General features: G+C 40.4%; 1 protein-coding gene across 1 annotated transcript in view; it reads right to left on the bottom strand.

Moving 5' to 3' along the window:
• Nucleotides 1-262: 262 nt before the first annotated feature.
• lrrc38b (leucine rich repeat containing 38b) overlaps nt 263-23,964 on the bottom strand; it is a 48,177-nt gene continuing 24,475 nt past the window's right edge. The window contains exon 2 of the mRNA XM_034165868.1: nt 263-1,286. Coding sequence (XP_034021759.1) covers nt 1,039-1,286 — 248 coding nt within the window. The 3' untranslated portion in view covers nt 263-1,038. The remainder of the gene's footprint in view (nt 1,287-23,964) is intronic.

Below are 23,964 nucleotides of genomic sequence, written 5' to 3'. Positions count from 1 at the left end.
TGTTCATAGGTGTTCATTCAGTAATACAAGGCTGTCGCCAAGTTCATGATTTTATTACATAATTTGTTGTAACATCTATAATAATTAGCATACGTCACCCACCTTCTGGATTTGTGCATTCCGCTTGTCTGCACAAATATTTCATTGATTCCTAGTGTGACTGCTACCTTTTATGATTATACTGTAGATATTTTAAGAATATTAATTTCTACAATTCAGTTATCAATCTACGGTAGAACATATTTCGAACTGACATGTTTGACTGTACATTATCTTGTGTTGTACATCAATTTTTGGTTATATAATGAATATACTGCCAAAATCTCTACCTGTCTGCAGTATGTCATCTTACATCATGATTTCAATCCAGACTTGACTGAGACTTTGAACCGGTGCTTATGAACCGGTTGTCAGCGTTAGCTTGTGTCCAGAAAGACAGTTTAAATAATCCATCATGTCATTATAGTCAGTGTTATACTGAGGTCATTGGTGAGAATGAAATCCTTCTGTCATGAGATCAAATATTCTGTCCAACACAGATAAAGCCCAAGTGATAATCAGTCAGATGGTGATGTACGCACACGGTCACATGAACTTTGATGTCATTTTACACATTTTTGGACTCCAGAGTTGGATGTCTGATATGATACTATGCTGAAAACAAAGTCGACAGCACTGTAGTGACACTTTGAATTCTGCTTTCCCTCCCTTTTACTGTCTATTTTGTCTCATTATAAAGATATTCACATTGCTATATTTATTCAGGCCTAGAGCCGTGGTCATAAAAGACCAGGTTCCTGCAGCCAAAAATACAAACTCTATGATAACATTTTGCCGGTGACGCAGAATACTTGCAAATTTTTATTGCGAGTTTGATTCTTTCCACGGGCATGTGCTTTATTATCACATTTCGTTGTCCATGTACAAAGAAACCATACAAGAGCAAAATTCTGCCCCCTCCACTGTGTAGGTGCAGCATGAGACACGCCACGTGTACAGCATTGTTGGTTTTTAGATTTGCTGAAATGTAAATCCTGCTCAGTCTTCGCTGTCCTCCTCATCCCCCTTGGTGCCTTTACTCCAGCGCTGGAAGCAGTGAACCGTGGAAGCCAAGAAGAAGCTTGTCATGATGGCCACCACAGATACAGAAATGCCAGAGAAAATGATGATGAGCAGGTCCGTTAGCGTGAGGCTGGCCTGGCACTCGCGGAAGCTGTCCTTTGTGAGCTGTGTTAATGACACACGTCTGCCGTCCATGGGCAGGGAGCACTCCATCCCTTCCACTCCTGCATTTAAACAAGATACAAGATAAAGCCATCAATGATAATTAATGTTTTGGAGCTTTGGAGCAAACATGTTCAAATGTTAAGAGTTTAGGGATTAGTTTTAGGGTTTCAGGTTGGCGTTTAGGATTAGGAGTTTAGGTTATGGTTTAGGAAGCTTATGAAAATGCCACCCACATATGATAAGACACTCATATTGGTGTGAAATGACTACAAGAAAACACTTGGATGGTGGTGACAGGCGGGTTTGGACTCACTGTCACAGCTTTGTTTGCAAAAAAGACTTTAATGAAAAGGAAAGCAATGGTCTGTACACAGGGAGGTAGTCCAAAAGGCACAGCAGCAGTACAAAGATCATCAGGCTAGACGTGGTCAAAAAAAAACAGGCAGGAGATCGAGAACACACTGAAGCAGGCAGATCTAGAAAACATGAGAACGAGAGCTGGTATGAAGGCACAGGGCGCAACAAACTGGCAAAGAAACAACACAACCTGTGAGCTAATAAAGCCCCAGGTGGCAATTAGCAGATTACGGACAGGTGTGCATGGTAAGAACCAGAAGCAGGGCGTGGCCAGAGAGAGAACCACAGACAGATCCCCAGCAATAAAAACCCCACAGGAACAGAATACACAGAAAAGTAATACAAACGCAAAATGAGAATAAAAACAAACCATAAAACCCCTCAACCGACCAGATAAACCATCAGACCCTGACAGGTGGAGTTAATTATTTAGTAAAACACTAACTGGTGGAGAAATTTATTTGCTAGCAAAGAAATTCGCATGTCTATTTGACAACCAGCTACACTCTAACAAGGCAAATTTAGTGCAACGCACGCACGCACGCACGCACACAAAGGCCACCTAGCGATTAGAGTCTATTATAATATAGATTATCACTTTAACCATATTGGCCATTTTTGTACATTGACCTTACGTTTCGGAGCCCACAGGAATTCAACTGGAAACTCCATTTTGCCATGGCTAGAAAAGGAATGGCTCTACAAAATTTCTGAAAATTCATTTTATAGTTTGAAAGAGGAGAGGGTGAGGTCTCACGCTCGTCAGCACACTTCCTGAGGTACGTTAGATTTTGTGACTAACATTTATACAGTCAGTAAATGTGGTGTCCCTCACACCTTATTATATTGAGCTGTATGTTGGTCGTTTAAATCAGCTTCCACTGCAGTGGAGTTTTGTGAACAGGGTGTTCTATGCCTGCAGGGTGGGAAGCTGATTTGCAATTAAGCCAGGAAGTGTTTGCTGTTTGTGCACCTTTGAGCGTTCTCTCTGTGTGTTGAGTGTGGACTCACATAATGATTCCTTCTTTCACAGACTCGGTTTGTCGCGGCCACCTGGGGGGTGTCGGCGGGGTCCTTGGGTCCGAATTGGTTCTGGCTCCGGACCGTTGGCGCTGCTGGGAGCGCACCGCAAAAACCACCACGCCAGACCGCGCACTTTTATATTTTTTCACAGCACTGTTATGTTCATTAAACTCTGTTATCCTTTGTACCATGCTCTGCTTATTTTATACTGGGTCCTTCAAACGCTGGTCGGTTCTCCTGGCTGCATCCGACATATAACATAAGTCATGTCATTACTCCTGTGGACCATCGTCCAAGGGTTAAAATAAAAAAAAATAAAAAAAATAGAACTCCTGCAAATGTGTACGAATGACTGCTTGAGAGGTCACGTCACTACACCAATGGCTACATTCCTAGACAGCAAAAATAATTCTGTTGCCTCGTTATGTAATTCAACTGCAACAGTGCAGCGCCACTGTAAAAATTTGACTTTTCATAAAACACATTTATGTTCCAGTATTTGTTAAACAATAATAATAATAATAATAATAATAATGGTTTCATGCCAATAACTGTAGGTGTGAAAGACCTGTCAATATGAATTAAATCAACTAAGCCCCAAGAAATCAAACTTCATCTTGTAAGCTCACCACTGGTGCCTCATCTCTGCTTTGATTCTGATAAATGTGATAATTTTGTGATTTCTGCATGTGCAACAGTGTAGCTATTGACTAGGCAAGGTTAATTAGCTTGGTAGCATAGTTGGTACCCAGTGTTATCTATACATTAAAAGCAAAGTGGCCTCTGTGTGTGTGTACACATGCATGTGTCTGTGGTGTGTACCTTCGAACATGGAGAAACTGGAGAGAACTGACATTTGGCATTGGGTATGCTTATGTATTTGTGTAAGAATGAATGCCACCACCATGGAATGTTGATGGGACTACTATTTTTGGAGAAACTATGGATATTAGCTGCCAACACTGAACAATGTGATAATTACATTCTGGACTCACAGAGGTAGGTAAGTCATATATATATATTAAAAGCATGCTTGCATGATTTTATTTAGTAAGTTCAATGTAAGTACATAATATAATTGTAAATATGTTAAAAATACATGGATGACAAGAAAGTGAAAACACATTTCCATTGTGGTCCATTTAAAAATCAAATTACATAACAGAATATAATAATAATATTGATAATAGTAATAATAACAGTGTATGTATATGATAATAATCTAAAGAAATACATTATAAATATATTTCTAAATACATTAAGACAGGAAATTAACATAAAAAGTTATGTAATTAAAAGGAAATAAAAGGGTTGAGTTCTAAAAACTTGCGGTCTAAGGTTTAAGGTTCTAAAAACATTCTGGACTCACACGTCATTCCAACTCATTATCGAACTTTGCACAATTTATTATCACTCTTGGAAAAATGTCAGCTACCTCTTTTATAAACACTACCCAATCTATAACCCGAGGGTCCCACTGGGCAACACGCTAGTAAGCTAACATTTTGTCAAACAGAATAAATCACTCTGAAACTAACAGAAATTTGCACAAAGATTTTGTTGAGTAAAAAACAAGACACTTGTTATATATTCAATTTATTTATTTATTTACCCTCTGTGGCAATTGTCAGAGGTTTTGGGTTGGAGGATTGAATGTGTATTTATGGGTTCTTGTACCACATTTTAGTGCAACCTAAATTAATCAATCTCACATTTTGCTGTCGTGACAAATTGGAAATAGATTCTACAGTACATCAGTATGACACACAGTCCATGTGCAAAAAGGGCCAATTCACAGGTTCACCCTTCACTATCACATCCCTTTGCCTGCTGTTCTCCAGAAATATAATAGTTTACATGCTGAAATAATAATAATAACAATAATAATTAGCATTTTAATTAAGAATTAATAATAATCGTTATAAAAACAACTTTATTTGTGTTGCATTTACCGTTATCAAAGTGCTGCACGTATGTATGGGGTAACAGCCATATTTACGACATAAAGCACATCAATACACTAGTAAGTCCCTTCGGCTGCTTTGTTGTTTGCACTCGGGGTCGCCACAGCAAATCCAAGGTGGATCTGCACATTGAATTGGCACAGGTTTTACGCCGGATGCCCTTCCTGACGCAACTCCACATTACATGGAGAAATGTGGCAGGGGTGGGATTTGAACCCGGAACCTTCTGCACTGAAACCAAGTGCATTAACCACTTGGCCACCGCCCCTGCAAAGCACATCAATACACAAAAGTTGAAAATAACATAAGAAATTCAACAAACATACAATAAAGACAGAGTAAATATCCAAAAACAAAGACATAGTCACACTTTTAAAGTCCCACAGAATTTTACAAAAATAAGTTAGAACATTAAAGTAACAGAGAACAGCATGCTTCATGGCTAGATTTAAACAACTTGACTGAATTTGAGTTTGCAACAGCCAATTACAGTAAAAGTTTTACATCTTGCCAAATTCATCTTAACCTTAAGAACACAGAGTCAGCCTGCATCCTGAGACCATAGGGCACAAGACGGCACATAAGGCTCTACAATAGAATAGAATATAAACTGTATTGTCATTGCACATATATGCACACAACAAAACTTGTCCTCTGCATTTAACCCATCCTAATTACAGATAGACACAATCCAACCACTAGGAGCAGTGGGCAGCCCCAGTTCAGTACCCGGGGACCAACTCCAGATGTAGTCAGGTCAAGGGCAGAGAAAGGAGCAGACCCTAAATAAGCATGTTTTTGACAAGTTCCTCAAGGTACGAGGTTGCACAACCATTTGTGATTTTGTAAGACAACAACAGAATCTTAAAATCAGCTCTTACATTCATGGGATGCCAATGAAGTGAAGCAAATACAGGTGTCATGAGCTCAAATGCCAGTTAAAACTTCAGCAGCAGTCTCCTGATTGGTATGAAGGCATCTTGTACTCTTCTGCAGTTGGCTAGAAATTAATATGTTACAATAGTCAATTCTGCAGGACATAAGGGCCTGAATCAGAGTTTTGGCATCTGCCATGTACAGGATCCAATCAAACCAATGTTTCATGAATACATAACTGACAATGGACAGTCTTAGCCTTCTGTCTAATATACAGGTCTAAAGACAATGCTGGACCAAAAACGACCACAAGATTTTTAATATTTTCTATTTGATAAATCATGCAGTCACCCATGGTTGGTGATCATGAAGATGTCTCCAAGCAGCACTGACAGCATGCATCTCACTCTTCATCTCAGAGTTCAAAAGTAGAAAATTAGATGACATCCAATTATTTTGCTGCAGGCAGGCATGCATACCTCCACTTATGCAACACGACATGCATTACCGACATAAAGAGGTACCGTACATACATCAGGTAGCAACGAAAGTAAATGTCATAGCTACTTGGATCAAGAGGTCCTCCACAAAGAGGGCACCTCTAATAATTTTGTTCCTGGCATTCCAAAGTCTGTGTTGGCTTGATCACTTTGGGAGCTAAATTAGGGGATCAATCAATCAATCAATCAATTTTTTTTATATAGCGCCAAATCACAACAAACAGTTGCCCCAAGGCGCTTTATATTGTAAGGCAAGGCCATACAATAATTATGTAAAACCCCAACGGTCAAAACGACCCCCTGTGAGCAAGCACTTGGCTACAGTGGGAAGGAAAAACTCCCTTTTAACAGGAAGAAACTTCCAGCAGAACCAGGCTCAGGGAGGGGCAGTCTTCTGCTGGGACTGGTTGGGGCTGAGGGAGAGAACCAGGAAAAAGACATGCTGTGGAGGGGAGCAGAGATCGATCACTAATGATTAAATGCAGAGTGGTGCATACAGAGCAAAAAGAGAAAGAAACAGTGCATCATGGGAACCCCCCAGCAGTCTACGTCTATAGCAGCATAACTAAGGGATGGTTCAGGGTCACCTGATCAGGAATTGCTGTGATCTGATACAATTCTGTTTAATAAAAGCATTAATATTCTGTAATAAATTAGAAAATGCCAAAAGTGGCGTAGCTTACCCTCAAATACACATTTCATGATCATATTGGTTAGATTTTATACTTCTCATAACTACTGTTGTGATTGTCTTCAGTATTGTCAATTAAAGAATGCCATTTTAGTTGTATCATTTGTTTGACTTATAAAACTTAAATTTAAAAATGATGTACTTTCATTCAATAAGACATGAATAAAGCATTCTTAGAATGTGCATATATAAGTAAATTAGACATAAAAGAAGTTGAAACTGCTTATGAAGTGTTAATGGAAGAAAAAAGTGGAAATCAGTGATAGGGTGGAATTGGTTTTCATGCTTCTCTGACTCATTACAGTATTAATTAGGCTTGTAACTAAACTCTTCAAGAGCTTGATAAAACTAATCCCTTAGTACGAGATACACACGCTCACGTTTCAATTCAATTAGCAGTAGTGGCAGATCTTGATTTGGCAGTTTGGCAAACACGCACCTGCAGATTCCTATATTCAGGAATGTAAGTGATCATGATTTATTTGTGCCATAAAATATATACAAATAGATGTCATTCCAAGCTATTTTTTTGAATTTGTGGTTGAAATGAATTCATACAGACATGATTTTCTTATAGACTGACTCCATTCCAACTACAATTACATTGATTTTAAAAAATTAAAAAACAAAGAACAATCTGAGCTTGGTACAGTATCTAATAGTTTAGATTATATATCAAACAATGCCTGCAAAATTTGGTCCTTTTACTGTAAAACGCACAACTGTAGAAATATTTTACACATATGTGTCCTGCTGTGTGTTGTCATCTCATTCAAGCACAGCAGCGTCTTTCTCGTCGGCCAAATAAGCTAAATGTTTGCTGGAAGTTTGGAAATTTGGAAAAATGAAAACTCAACATTTCACATAAAACCTCTGAGTACTTCAAGAGGATTTTCATATGTGTGGGTTCACAACATTATTATTATTTCAGCATGTAAACTATTACATTTCTGGAGAACAGCAGATAAAGGGGCGTGATAGTGAAGGGTGAACCACACCTGCTTCTAATCCATCATCATTTATTACTACATCACTCACTGTATTTTCGATGTGACATACAAATGGTAAATGGACTGCATTTATATAGTGCTTTTCCATCTGCATCAGACGCTCAAGGCGTTTTACACATCAGTGCCTCACATTCACCCAGATGTGAGGGTGCTACCATCAAGGCGCCCACTACGCACCGGGAGCAACTAGGGGATTAAGGACCTTGCCCAAGGGCCCTTAGTGATTTTCCAGTCAGGCTGGGATTTGAACTGAGGATCTGATGGTCTCAAGCCCAACGCTTTAACCATCACCACCCCCCAGGTGATGGTCTGCCTAGACGTATCTAGGCATTACTAAGGTGCCACAGAATAATGATAGCAAAATCTGGCCATATTTATCTTACCTTTAGGAAAAAAATTGCTCTGCTTGTAATTCTGTTACCGTAGAATTTCTTATATGACACGTAAAAAAAAAAAGATTTCCTTTTAAATTTCAAATCACAACAAAACTGCCTCAAGATGATTCACACAAGCAAAGTCTAACCTTACCAACCCTCAGTGGTAAGAAAAAACTCCCTCTGATGATACTGAGGAAGAAATCTCAAGCAGAACAGACTCAGAGGGGTGACCCACTGCTTAGGCCATACTAACAATTACAAGATAACAGTTAGAAATGATGAAGAGAAAGTGAAAGTGATCTGGACTACCACCAAAATTTACTTTGTATAACACAGAGAACTTCCATCTTGTTCAGTAAGAACCGGTTCATTAGTTACAAAGTCATTCTACCTTGTATTTACTTGAGTTTGCAATTAATTTGATGAACAAAGGAGGACATAATAAGAATTCCCCCCACGACACTATCCTGATAATGTAACAGCATTCTATATAAGATAATATACAACAGCAGAATGTATCAGCATTCTTCTATATAAGATCATCAAACTACGGTGCACACAAGTTCACACTGCTGGACTTTGGTATTCACGGTTCCTGGTCCAGACTCAGGTCCCTCGTGTGAAAGCCCCCTAAAAGAACCAGGTTCTTCTGCTTGTCTTCAGTTAAAAACAGATAGCAAATAAATTTGTCAGTGATTTACATTAATTACAAGCAGGTTGCCATCGTTTGTGTTTTTGCTTTGTGCATGGTTTCTTTTTTATGTAACACGCACTTCCTGCCAGAAACATTGCGTCACCTCAAAGACACAGCCTTCGCGTTTGAGGACACTCGTCTCATCTTGGCTGTCCTACATGCTTTATAAATGACATGTGAGATTAAAACGATCCTGCTTGGAACACTGCACATCCAGAAATCACAAAATGATCACATTTATCAGAATCAAAGCAGAGATGAGGCGCCAGTGGTGAGCTTACAAGATGAAGTTTGATTTCTTGGGGCTTAGTTGATTTAATTCATATTGACAGGTCTTTCACACCTACAGTTATTGGCATGAAACCATTATTATTATTATTATTATTATTATTATTATTATTATTATTGTTTAACAAATACTGGAACATAAATGTGTTTTATGAAAAGTCAAATTTTTACAGTGGCGCTGCACTGTTGCAGTTGAATTACATAACGAGGCAACAGAATTATTTTTGCTGTCTAGGAATGTAGCCATCGGTGTAGTGACGTGACCTCTCAAGCAGTCATTCGTACACATTTGTAGGAGTTCTATTTTTTTTTTTTTTTTAACCCTTGGACGATGGTCCACGGGAGTAATGACATGACTTATGTCCAATACGCCATCTGCTGATTTTCTGAAAAACATTTAAATTTTCAACATTTGGAATATAACCAATCCTTGGGGGACTGTCTGGCAGACAATGCCTGCTCATGGTCCAACCTCACTGTCCTTGAATCATTCTAACGGCCCCCTAAGAGTGCCAAAATGATATTTTGCACACATCTCAATTTATTGCTGCAAAAACAGCTTTTTAATAATTCTGCATACAGATTCCTTGAATAACTGGCACCTTACACAAAGATCATCATCATTATAAAGGCCCACTTGCCCAGCCCCCACCACCCAGAAGGGTAAAAAATAAAAACTACAGACCACGGTCTTTCTTAAAAACTATAAAATGAATTTTTCAGAAATTTTGTAGAGCCATTCCTTTTCTAGCCATGGCAAAATGGAGTTTCCAGTTGAATTCCTGTGGGCTCTGAAAAGTAAGGTCAATGTACAAAAATGGCCAATATGGTTAAAGTGATAATCTATATTATAATAGACTCTAATCGCTAGGTGGCCTTTGTGTGCGTGCGTGCGTGCGTGCGGCTTTGATCACGCCAAAACCGGCAAGTGCTGACATTTGCCATCTGGTATGCTTATGTATTTTTGGTCAAGGATGAATGCTGAAAAAAAATGGAAAGTTGACAGGACAAATATTTTGGACAAATTACCAATTTTAGCTAACCAGTAAACAATGGATGTTGTACTGCAATGCACCATGGGAGTTTGGGGTTTTAAATATTGTTATTGTGGTTCATGTTAGTTTAACAGTGTTATTAGTGTTATTGATTTATTCTGTTTGTAGTTCAATTGGTTTAGTCAGTTTAGTTAAGTCTCCAGTTCCCGTTACCATGAGTGAGTTAAGTTTCATATTGCTGGTACCATGATTGAAATGTGTATTGTGTTTGATGTCTTCTGTCACCGTCTCTGTTTCTTCATGTCTAAAATTAGAAGCACTTGCTTGCGGCAGAATGCGGAAAACACAAAAAGCTCTCCGTGCGTGCGTACATGTGTAACTTAAATCACGAACTGTGGAGAGCTGACATTTAACATTTGGTATGTTGTATTTTGAGCCAAGGATGAACACTGCCAAAACAGAACATTGAGAGGACTAATTTATTTGGAGAAGCTACGAATATTAGCTAACAACACTGAACAATGGATGTTGCAAACTACATTCTGGACTCACACTTCATTCTAGCAGGGGGTGGTAAAACATCTTTATATTAAAAGTGTGACTGCATGATTATATCTAGTAAGTTCAATGTAATTGCGTAATATACGTTTGGTTCCGATCAACATCAGAATATAATGAACTCTTCCTTCACTCACAGTCGCCACACAATGTCGTCAGAACCTGTAAATTAACACGTAAATGTCTTAGCAGACAGGCAGGTGATCACATGACCTCTTGTTCCTTGGTGGAGGTGATTAGACGGACAATGAGGAAAATTTACTTCTGAGTTTTATTCTCATTCGGGTTTGACTCCTCATTTCTCAAAAGCTCATTGGATTTTGATTCAAGCCCAGAGAGGTAATAAAAGTCAAAGCTGCTCAGTACCACCTCTGAAAAAGAATAAGAACATTATTTTTTAAAGTCTGTCAACGAGTCCAAACTCCACTATCATCTCAGAACATGCGGCGGGAGTTAGTTACCACATCATAATGGGTGCTACAAATCGTGCCCTCACACTATCAGGTATAGCGGCTATGTTACGTTCTTGGCGTGGACAGTTGATGGATTGCACTTAGGATTCCAGCCAGCCCGAGGGACCGTCTCACTGCTGTCTCTGCTGTGATTGATCCACCTCACTGTGACAGACTGATATTGGAGGCTTCTTTCTCCTCTCTCCCTCTGCGCCACAGCACCTCTGCATATTGATTTCTGCACAACACAGTTTGCACCCATGCTAAAGTCTACAACTGTTCTCAAATCCTCACGCTCTACATACAAATCCGCCGCTGTGATAATGATTGACAGGGAAATGGATCTGCCACTCAAGTCCAACACTCAATAAATGCTCAAAAAATCAGAGGAGACAGAGTCTGAGGGCAAGAGGAGGAGACGCAGAGGGGAGAATGTGTGACGTGAATGTGGCAGCAGGGTGAGTCATGCAGGAGGGGAATCCGTCTGCGTGCAGAATCACCGTCACTCAAAAACACTGACTGCAACACTAAACCTAACCCTCAAATCTCATTCCAGAATTCATGTGGAATCATCACAGACACAAAAAAGTTTTCTTTTTCAGATTCCTGTCCGTTTATTAACACCCATCTTTTCCGACAGATGGATACAGAAAGGCGGTCCGCATGGCAGTGTGGGCATCTGTCCATCTGTCGTTATTCATGTCAATGCTATAGACGTATTTTAAAAACTTGTGAAATCTGGAATACTTACTAGGGATAGTCCTGTCATTTCTTCATAAATTTGGACTCTAGATGGTCAGAGCTGCAGTAAATGGAATTCTGTATCTCTCCGCCTAACAACATGGCAGCCTTATCGGCTCCTGAAGGCCAAATACCCTGCTCTTCCCCCAGAAGGATCTACGGCCTTGTGAAGGAATTTGGTTCCCCCTTCTTATCTATCTACCCCCCCGCCTGCTGTTGCCTAGCAACGTCAGACTTTACACACACACGGACAGAAACTGACAGAAACTTAACTCATCTGCACACGATGCATGTCTCCCTCCCTCCAACCCTATTAACCGCCCCCCCCACCATGTCTCTCCACTCCCCTCACCCTGGCTTCCTCCCTGCTACCCCAAAGGCAGTGCGGTTTTTACTGCTGCAGCCTTCAACTCTCCAAGCTGGGTGGTGCGGCCCCTCCTGCTGCAGCCTTCACCCACTTTGCCTCAATTTGGATGACAGACTGCTTCAAGTTTAGTGCACATAAACAATGTCAAATGTATACGAGTATGTGTTGTCTTTATTTCTGATGTGTGCCATTATTACGGTAAACAAGTAATAATTGTGGATTAATTGTATTTTGTCTGAGGAAATTGGAGTGTAAATGTAATTTCATTGTTGTTGCACTTGTGTAATGACAATGACAATCAATCTCATATCATCGCTCTCATTTTTTACTGCAGTTTGTGCCTGTACCTGCAACACTAGCAAAACCAATGGATCAAATTTGGAGGTGTGTCTATGCATGCAACTTTTGAATGGTCTGCTCTATTTTCTAAAATCAGGTCCAGTTTGATTCATTGGATCAAGCAAAGTTTAGTGCACCCTATGATTTCAATTTCCACCATCATGGATTTCCACTATATTGCATTTTTTTTAAGTTAGAAAAAATTTCACAGGCCACATTTTTTGTGCAGTCTCTATGGAAATTGCCATAGTCAATCTTCAGATCGAGCCTCACAATTCTATCTTCATGATGGTTTTATTTTTCAAAGCATTTATCCACTACAGACGGTTGAAATCGGTGGTGAAGCTACCAAATAGTCACTGAGGTCATATCTCAGCAGGATGCCATTGTGAAGAAGCACAAAAACATTGATGTGATTTAACATTTATGGAGCTGCTGCTTCCAGCAGGAGATGCTTGACCACCAAATGCCTGTTGCTTCTGGTTATTAGGAAGGAGCCATACAGAACCATATATTACAATATCAAATAAGATAATTACTAAAGGGGTCAAATTGTGAAAAACAGTTTTTAATCTACCTTTTACATTTTCATGTTTAATGCTACACATCTCCCCAAGTCCCACAATTCTAAGAATGTTTTCACAGGTACTCTCCTGCTCTCCTGCTTTAAACATCATTTCAGCCTAGCATAGCTTGTTTTCGATATCCGTGACATATGTAAAAGGAATAAACCCAAATGTTTTTACAGGAATACACCCAAATGTTTTTACTTCAGATTATCATAAGACCCTCACACACATTGCTTTGAATGCATAATACTCTCCCATTTTTCCCACTTGACAATGACACATTCCATGTACTTAATATGTTGTTTTTATTTACTTTAGTGTCAATTTTGTCAGATGTGACGAGATGAAATATATTCGTCAATGACATTTTTTCATGACTAAGATGAGACGATGACGAGACGCCGTCAGTGTTCTCATCTAAAACACTGTTGAAGATGATATTAATATGCATTATTGTTGATTATTGTTGATGAAAAAAGACATGACTAAAATGTTTTGCATGGAATAAAATCTGTCTTCATTACCTGAGTCCATCAAATATGGCCATCAGGTATTGCAGAGATTTTGCGTCCGTCCGTCCCTCAGTCCTTCTGTCTGTCTGTGCTCCGCATAAGTCCTATTACTGCCAGAGTCTTTAAATTTATTTGGACCTTGGTCAACTTTAAAGATGGCTAACCTGGACATATTTTAAGAGGTACATATTTTAAGAGGCTGTTAATTCTACCCAGCTCTTATTGTAATCCTGTCCCTAATGCTGAGTTTCCACATAGACATGACGCGTTACGAATGTCATATTTGCATCATTCTTGGCACATCCCTGACATTCTTAATGAGACTTAACACATCTGAATAGGTTTCTTAATAATGTGTTGGTGCGTGATATTCGTGATTTTCGTGGAGCATGTTTTTGGCTGTCAAAAAAATCTTCCACGAATGTCACGCACCACCCTCATTTCGCTTCATGTCGTGGAGGTCGCAACTGAGCGTGTTGAGCCGTGTTGATTAGTGGTGATCCTTAATAGAGCGTGACAGCGTTCTTCTCTGACGTGTGCACAATTAAACACTGCTGCACTGCATTCAGTTTCATTGCTGCAGTATGCTGAAGAAGGACAGTGACACCAAGTTGGCTAAAAGTCTCATTCCAATGCTCATCAGCGCATTCCTGCAGGTGTTCCACCTGCTGCATGTGCCTGATGTTTGGGAAAATGAGCAAGATGAGAGCCACGTGGAGCCACACATCTGGCTCTCTCCATCTCCTCCTCCTCTGTGCGCCACTCCATGGCACAGAGCCCAAATAAGCATGCAGTCACAAAGTTCTTCTGCTGTGGATTTTGAGGAGCAAACTGGAGTGATCTGAATTGTTCAGCAGCTATTGGATCAATATGGATGTGTGTGGAGACACTTCGCCTCATTCACAATGTGACAGAATGTAACGATGTGCTATTGCGCGGAACAGCACGCAACAGTACGTAACATTATTCTTGACCGTGCATAATGGTTCCTGATAATTCTCCAGCAACACATGCCATTAATTGTAATGTGTGGTAACAGGTTGCAGCAGTTCCTGAGGACACCTGACGCCTCTGCCTCAAATCATCACATTTGTGATCAGCGGCCAAGAATGTATACTTAGTGGCATTTGTGACTTGTCATTGTTATGTGTAAACGCAGCATTACAGTACAAAGTCAAACTATTCCTCAAGTTGAATTTTTCAATGTCACATTGAAAAACAGGACTGGGTTCCCAGAGATGAAGCCCATACAGTGGCTCCATCTTGTGAGATACCACGAAAAAAGCAAACAAGTATTGTTTTGTAAAAACCAATGTAGGTGGTACAGTGGGTGGGTTTTATTCCCGCAACACCAAACCTTATTGGCTCACATAGACAAAGGGGAAACCCGCCCCTTGTCTTCAGCCTGGCAGTTGTCCGGTTCCTCATGGGACCAACCTCCGTCTTTGTTCTGAAGTTTCTGATCAGATAAAACCAGTTCAGTCCAGCTGACATGCATGCTCAAACAAATAACTAAAACTCGCTAACAAATAACCATTTAAGCATAGCAAATACTTGATATAATAAAAGATAAAACATAAACAAAATAAACACACAGACATATCTAACAATGTTAAAAGTCGCATTCTGTTCCTGTTTTTATGATCTCCCAGACATTGGCCTGGTGACATCACTTCCTGGTGTTGCTAACTGCTAATTTCTTTTTGTTTTTGGCTAAATATAACAACTTTATCAGCTATTATGTAAAAGCTAGGAAGAAATAAACACTTCTGAAAATGGAAGTATTGTGAAAGTGTAGTGACACGGACCCACAACAGGGGGCGCAAATGAACGGTCAATAGATGAGCCAAAAGGTAACAATTTAATGTTGTGAAATGTGCACAACGAACATACAGACAATCTCAGAATATAATTACAGTCAATCCACAAAGGTGACCTGTGGGCAGGCTCGAGGATAGAAGACGTCTGTCCTGAGAAGAGCCGGAACCACACGATTTCCGCCGCCACAGAACCTGGTGATACTGGAGCCGCCAAGTCCCGAATTCCCAGGTGATCACCGTCCCCGACTGTCGGATCTGGTACTGCTGGTGAGAACAAAGACAGTCAAGTGTGGGTGTGTGTACACCCAGTAACAACAGCGGTGGGAATGCCACCTCCACCTCTCACTCAATAACTGCAGAGTACTGCAGATTCCTCAGGGGAAAAGAGTGCCTTCAACGCTCTCTCAGCTTTCACCGACGGAGGTACCAGTACTCCTACAAACACTCACAATATACAAATATTGCAATCACAAATGGCTGAGGAGATTACCTCCAATGAAGTATGATATCTCGGCAACGAGGTGGAGATGACGTCTGGTCTTTATGGAGTGAGAGGACGTTGAGTAGATGGGTGACAGCTGTCAAGAGGTAATGAGTGACAGCTGTCACCCCCGGCTGTGTCCATGGCGGCAGCGCCCTCTCGTGCCTGAAGCCCGCACTTCAGGCAGGGCGCCCTCTGATGGTGGGCCGGCAGTACCTCCTCTTCTGGCGGCCCACACACAACAGGAAGCTCTATTTTTGTAACACAATAGCACCTCTGAAGTGATTTAGAAGACATTTCGCAGATGTTTGTGTGCACACTATGTCCACTAACTCAAAGCTAAGTTTTTTCACACCTGTCGGTTACGTCATTCGCCTGTGGGCAGTCTTTGAGTGAGGAGTGGCCCACCCTCTCATTGTTTTTTTCATTGTTTAGGAATGGCTCAGAGACTGCTGCTTTGTTTGATCAAATTTTTTCAAAACTGTAAGGCACAACTGATGGGACACCATTCGATAAAATTCAGCTGGTTTTCAGTAAAAATTTTAACGGCTGATGAGAGATTTTGGTCTGGTAGTGTCGCTTTAAGGACGGCCCACGGTGCCTGACGGCGATCTGCGCTCCGAGGCGGCGTCGTCTCGCTGTTTCAAGCTGAAAACTTCCACATTTCAGGCTCTGTTCACCCAGGTCGTCGTCAGAGAACAGAGAAGTTTCAGAAGAAGTCGGCATGAGGAGTTTATCCAGACATTCCCTGTAAGGAGATTTTGTAATGAAAGAACGTGCAGGCAGATTCGCATGTCGGGCCGGACCCGACCGCGGGGGGGTCGCGACAGGAAAAAGACCTCCGTTGGAACCTTAAGGACAAGTTGGAACATGCCCAAGCTGTTTAAACAATTTCTCAGTTACTCACTTGTTGAAAGCCATCAAAAGCCGCCCTGAATTTACAAATGGTTTTCAACACGGAGGTGTTTCCTGTCACGGTGCAGACGGATTTGCGGCGTCGTCACGGAACCGACTCGGTGAATTTGACCCGCACGTTCTTTCATTACACATCTCCTTTAACAGTGGAATGTCCGCATAAACTCATGCTGACTTCTCTGAAACTTCTCTGTTCTCTGATGACATCCTGGGTGAACAGAGCCTTAAATTAGGACGTTTTTCAGCTTGAAACAGCCAGACGGACGCCACCTCCGACCGCGCCGCGACCGATCCGCTTTGTGAGCTGTCCTTAAAGCGAAAGAAACTCCACAACCTCTCATCAGCCGTTTTCACCGAAACCAGCAGAATTTCTCGAATAGTGTCCACTCGGATATCCCTCACAGGCCCTGAAAAAATTTTGATAAAGCAACGCGCGCCGTCTCCAGAAGCATCTCAGACAAAGGATTTCAGCGAGAGGGCTGGACCAGTGCTCACTCAAAGCCTGCCCACAGGCGGATGACGTCACCGACACGCGTGAAAAAACTCACGCATGCACACAAGGGTTCAAGCATGTCTGGTGTAATTGCACCTGATTCAAATCCATATAGTTTTTTTTTTTTAAATAAAACTGCCGGTTAGTTTTCTACTAAACCTCGTGTATAATATATATAGATATATATATAGTATATATATATATAATATAGTATATATATATATATATATATATATATATATATATATCTATAATATATATATATGCTCCTAGTGGTTGAATTGTTCTAACTGTAATTAGGATGGGTTAAATGCAGAGAACAAGTTTGTTGTGTTTGTATGTATGTATATATGAGGTCTGTCAATAAAAGTATAGGTCCTTTTTATTTTTTTCAAAAAACTATATGGATTTCATTCATATGTTTTTACGTCAGACATGCTTGAACCCTCGTGCGCATGCGTGAGTTTTTCCACGCCTGTCGGTGACATCATTCGCCTTTGAGCACTCCTTGTGGGAGGAGTCGTCCAGCCCCTCGTCGGAATTCCTTTGAGAAGTTGCTGAGAAACTGGCGCTTTGTTTGATCAAAATTTTTTCTAAACCTGTGAGACACATCGAAGTGGACACGGTTCGAAAAATTAAGCTGGTTTTCAGTGAAAATTTTAACAGCTGGTGAGAGATTTTGAGGTGATACTGTCGCTTTAAGGACTTCCCACGGTGCGAGACGTCGCGCAGCGCTCCCAGGCGCCGTCGTCAGCCTGTTTCAAGCTGAAAACCTCCACATTTCAGGCTCTATTGATCCAGGACGTCGTGAGAGAACAGAGAAGTTTCAGAAGAAGTCAGTTTCAGCATTTTATCCGGATAGTCCACTGTTAAAGGAGTTTTTTTAATGAAAGACGTGCGGGCGGATTGCAGCGTCGGCTCGCAGCCGCCGCGACGCTCCGCCACAGGAAAAACACCTCTGTTGAAAGCCTTAAGGACAAGTTGGAACATGTCCAGCTGTTAAACAATTTCTCATATACTCACTCCACTGAAAGCCATCAAAAGCCGCCTGGATTTACAAATGGTTATCAACACGGAGGTGTTTTTCCTGTGCCGCTGCACCACGCTGGCTGCGTCCCGACGCGCGGACCCGTCCGCACGTCTTTCATTAAAAAAATCTCCTTTAATAGTGGAATATCCGGATAAAATGCTGAAACCGACTTCTTCTGAAACTTCTCTGTTCTCTCACGACATCCTGGATCAATAGAGCCTGAAATGTGGAGGTTTTCAGCTTGAAACAGGCTGATGACGGCGCCTGAGAGTGCTGCGCGACGTCTCGCACCGTGGGAAGTCCTTAAAGCGACAGTATCACCTCAAAATCTCTCATCAGCCGTTAAAATTTAAACTGAACACCAGCTTAATTTTTCGAACCGTGTCCACTTCGATGTGTCTCACAGGTTTAGAAAAATTTTGATCAAACAAAGTGCCAGTCTCTCAGCAACTTCTCAGACAAAGGAATTCCGACGAGGGGCTGGATGACTCCTCCCACAAGGAGTGCTCACAGGCGAATGACGTCACCGACAGGCGTGGAAAAACTCACGCATGCGCACGAGGGTTCAAGCATGTCTGACGTTAAAACATATGAATGAAATCCATATAGTTTTTGAAAAAAATAAAAAGGACCTATACTTTATTGACAGACCTCGTATGTGCAATGACAATAAAAGCTTTTAAAAAAAAGCTTGGAAGGAAGAAAAGGCTTGATATTTGGTCCCATTTTAAATATCATGAGACTGAAAAGAAAACCAAATGTCTAACTGCATCTAACGGGAGGCCTTAAACATCTTAAACCTTCTTTTGTCAGGTCATTATAACATTCCTTATTTCAGGTGTGTGAAACATTATGCTGACTGAAATGGCAATCACAAATAATGTTATTGTTTGTCTGTTTGTTTGTTTTTTTGTCGAAGACTAAAATGTCTGGACTGAAACAAGACTTAATAAGACTTTTAGTTGACTAAAGACTAAGACTAAGACATGGATGACCTCTAATTTCCTGCTTTTAAACTCAGATAAAACTGAAGTTATTGTACTTGGCCCCACAAATCTTAGAAACATGGTGTCTAACCAGATCCTTACTCTGGATGGCATTACCCTGACCTCTAGTAATACTGTGAGAAATCTTGGAGTCATTTTTGATCAGGATATGTCATTCAAAGCGCATATTAAACAAATATGTAGGACTGCTTTTTTGCATTTACGCAATATCTCTAAAATCAGAAAGGTCTTGTCTCAGAGTGATGCTGAAAAACTAATTCATGCATTTATTTCCTCTAGGCTGGACTATTGTAATTCATTATTATCAGGTTGTCCTAAAGTTCCCTAAAAAGCCTTCAGTTAATTCAAAATGCTGCAGCTAGAGTACTGACGGGGACTAGAAGGAGAGAGCATATCTCACCCATATTGGCCTCTCTTCATTGGCTTCCTGTTAATTCTAGAATAGAATTTAAAATTCTTCTTCTTACTTATAAGGTTTTGAATAATCAGGTCCCATCTTATCTTAGGGACCTCGTAGTACCATATCACCCCAATAGAGCGCTTCGCTCTCAGACTGCAGGCTTACTTGTGGTTCCTGGGGTTTGTAAGAGTAGAATGGAGGCAGAGCCTTCAGCTTTCAGGCTCCTCTCCTGTGGAACCAGCTCCCAATTCAGATCAGGGAGACAAACACCCTCTCTACTTTTAAGATTAGGCTTAAAACTTTCCTTTTTGCTAAAGCTTATAGTTAGGGCTGGATCAGGTGACCCTGAACCATCCCTTAGTTATGCTGCTATAGACGTAGACTGCTGGGGGGTTCCCATGATGCACTGTTTCTTTCTCTTTTTGCTCTGTATGCACCACTCTGCATTTAATCATTAGTGATCGATCTCTGCTCCCCTCCACAGCATGTCTTTTCTTGGTTCTCTCCCTCAGCCCCAACCAGTCCCAGCAGAAGACTGCCCCTCCCTGAGCCTGGTTCTGCTGGAGGTTTCTTCCTGTTAAAAGGGAGTTTTTCCTTCCCACTGTAGCCAAGTGCTTGCTCACAGGGGGTCGTTTTGACCGTTGGGGGTTTACATAATTATTGTATGGCCTTGCCTTACAATATAAAGCGCCTTGGGGCAACTGTTTGTTGTGATTTGGCGCTATATAAAAAAATTGATTGATTGATTGATTAAATCCTGATGAAATAAATGGTATGTGAATGACTAAATGTTACTAAAACCAACTGACATTTGACACAAGACTAAAAAGAGGTGACAAAAATAACACAGATTTACATAAAGGGATGGGACATACTGGGGGGGGGGGGTTAGGTCGTGTCGCCCACCCCTATGGAGCATGTACACTAAATTGTATATTTTGAGCTTGAGCATGCAAAATGGTCAGCATGTTCCTTTAAGTGCCAATGTGACTGTTTGCTGTCATCAACACAGTCCATTATAATGATTCAGCAAACTGTTTAGTTCCAAATCACAGACACGGCTTCAGTGTGCACGATGGTGCCAACTGCAAAGCACTGACAGCTTTTCACCGTTTATTTCTGACAGATCATCCTTCTTTGCTTTGTGCGAGTGGCAGCGGCTCATGCCATCTCGCCATGTAATTCTGTCCACCTTGTCACACTCTGGTCTCCCTCACTGGCACAATCTCTCACATTCCAAATTTAAATAAACATCAAATTAGGCCAAGATGAAAGAAGCTGCCAGCCCACATTAATGAACAGTTAAATTCTCATCACATGGCCTAAAGACAGACTGTAATGTGCATCTCACACGTGCTGCATCACTGTGGTCAACAGCGTCATACAGTCTGGTCCATAATTATTTCGACACAAGTTTTTGTACTTTTGCCTATGGACACCACCACAATAGAGTGAAGAGATCAGATTCAGATTTATTCAAGAATAGAGCGCCGCACCCGTAGAGCTCAAACCTCTGCCAACACTAGATTCCAATTCCACAAATTTTTAGCTTAGAAAAGATTTCAAGGTCAAAACCCTGTTAGAAATGACTTTTCATAAGTTAAAATCTAATTCAAAATATAGATAAAAAGTGCTTTTCAATGTTAAAATCAAATATCTGCTAAATCCACAATATGGGAATATGGGATATGGGATGGGAATCAACTCACTCTGTTCATTGAGAGTGTCACAAACAGTGCTGGGCACAGTTCCGCTAATCCGCTATTTATCGAAGCTAATGTTTTCACTATCAGATTAGCTTTTCAGATAACTTTGAAAACCATCAGTTGAACCAATCAGCTTCTGATAAATTTAGGTGTGATCATTTTTAGACCACTAACATATTTTTGCAGGCATAGCGAATAAAGTTTAACAGTTAAAAACATTTATAAAGTCTGAAATTAAAGGTTTTAGTGCCTGCCTACTACATGTTCTGTAGCAGACAGACAGCTATGAGAGATACAGCTTTATCCTCTGCAAGCAAAGGAGAGCTGGCTACTAGAGGTGGGCAATATCGGAAATTTTGGTATTGATCCGATACCAAGTAAATACAGGCCCAGTATCGCCGATATCAATACTGATACCGATACTTTTTCATATTTAAGCTTCATAGATCCAAAGGATCCAAAAGACCTAGGATAGAATTTCACCAGTGCGTGCGGGAGAGAAAAAAAGCTTGAGTATCGATCTTTTTACACGAGGATTGTTCAATATCAATACCAGCGTTGGTATCGATATTAGGATTGATCCGCCCACCTCTACTGGCTACCAGAGATGAAGAGGGAGAAAAGAGAAAAAGGAGGAGCAGAAGAAGAAAAAAAGATAATTTCTCTTCACACCATCCAACTCACCAGCATCATCACCCAAGTCATCCACAGGCACAGTTTTAACTTAAAATTTAAACAAATAATTCCGGACAAGTTATTTAAATTAACGTCACGTCTGACCTTTTATAAAGTGAAAATATCAGCTAGATGTTTTAATTTTAGTTTTAAAGTACTAATTTTGAAGGTTTTAATGTTTAGACACATGCCTGCAGTGCATTATGGGTAAATTAGTTTCCCTGACATGAGTGGTGAACTGTTAAAGTTCCTACCGATATATAAACCTGTGGCTGGTCACAATCAAACAGGGATGAAAACATAATCTCCACGCAGCTTCCTTTTCGTGGGTAATAACACAATTAAAGTAATCACTGCATCAGGCTGAAGCCCAGGATTATTACAACCTGTCATATGTACATTATTAATAATTACAGCAACACATTTAAAACCACACCATTCCACTATATTTTCTTCCATATGCTCAGACAATGAACTACTGTATTTTCCAGAATATAAGTCGCACTGCTTAAAAAAAAAAATCCCTCTTATAAAACCCATATATAAGTCACACTGGAGTATAAGTTGCACCTTTTTCTGTATTATCAATGCTTTCATTTGGGATTTTTTTTGTAGTCTTGCCATGTACTTTTTATTATTTGCATTTATTCTTTTATTATTGGAGTTTATGTTGTTTAGTGCTTTGATTCTAGGAAAGTCCAGTATAAATAGCCATTATAATTATTATAATGATACAAAATGTGTGATTTTTCAGTATAAATGCCACCGGACCTCCCAAACTACTATGAAAAAGGCAATGTATACTCAGGAAAATACAGTAAAAAGCAAAGAAAACCCACATACCAATTCCAAAAATGTTCAAACAAAATCTCTTTCTAATCCTTTCAATCCTCTGTTTCAAATACTTATTCTTAAACGGAAAAATATTCACACATTACTTTAAATCATTAGATGAGACGATTCCACACATTCAACCGCTGTGCTGACAAACATCTATGTCAGTGTTATTTTTGGGTTTATTGAGGTTTATTGAGTTTTTTTGAATAAAACTCAAACTCAACAGTACTGTTACTGTCCGAATACTTACGGACCTGACTGTATTTTCTCTTAGTTTTGCAAACCGCAAACTGGAGAGCAACGTGGTAGTCTCTGAAGGAAAATCCAGACGTTGACCTTGTCACATGAACGGGTTAGTTTGCAGTGCAACTCTTCAGGTCGGCATTAGCATTGATGGTGTCGTTAGTGATGCCAACAGCGGCCTTCGGCCTCAGCCTCTCGTGGAGATTGGTTTGCCATGCCCTGTAGGCAGTTCTGGCTCCAATTACGCTGACCAATGTGCCGTACAACTGTGTCGCTCTGAATTATACATGGCTTTTGTTCATGCTTAACCCAAGAGCACTGCAGACAGCAGTGGATCATGTTTATACTCATCCCACCGTTAAAACATGCATGAGCCCAATTGACAGAATGAAAACTTCTACAAATGGCACCAAAAACCACAAGTGTGCAGAAAGGTGCACGTGCAGGCGGCATGACGGCTTTGCAGCACTAAATGACGTTTAAATACTTTTTTTCTGATCACTAGATTCAACTGCACGTTTGTTTGTTTGTTTTTTTGTTGTTGTTTTTTTCATTTTAACTACCGCCAAAGAAGTTGGAGGTTATGTTTTCGCTCCTGTTTGTTTGTTTGTTTGCTTGTGAATGGAGCCCACAATTTTTCATATACCAATATGAAATTTTTACTGAAGATTCATATCATGATAGGCAAGAACTGATTCAATTTTCAAGGTCAAGGTCAAAGCCTGGAAAAATCCCTATCCTTTAACACTGAACGAATTTTCAAAATTCATAACGCTGTCCACAATATCAAATTTCTTTCATATTTATAAGCATTATG

This window comes from Thalassophryne amazonica, chromosome 3, assembly GCF_902500255.1.
Source record: "Thalassophryne amazonica chromosome 3, fThaAma1.1, whole genome shotgun sequence".
Classification (NCBI taxonomy): Eukaryota; Metazoa; Chordata; class Actinopteri; order Batrachoidiformes; family Batrachoididae; genus Thalassophryne; species Thalassophryne amazonica.
Note: the sequence above shows the minus strand (reverse complement) of the source record. Positions and strands in the feature narration are given on the sequence as shown.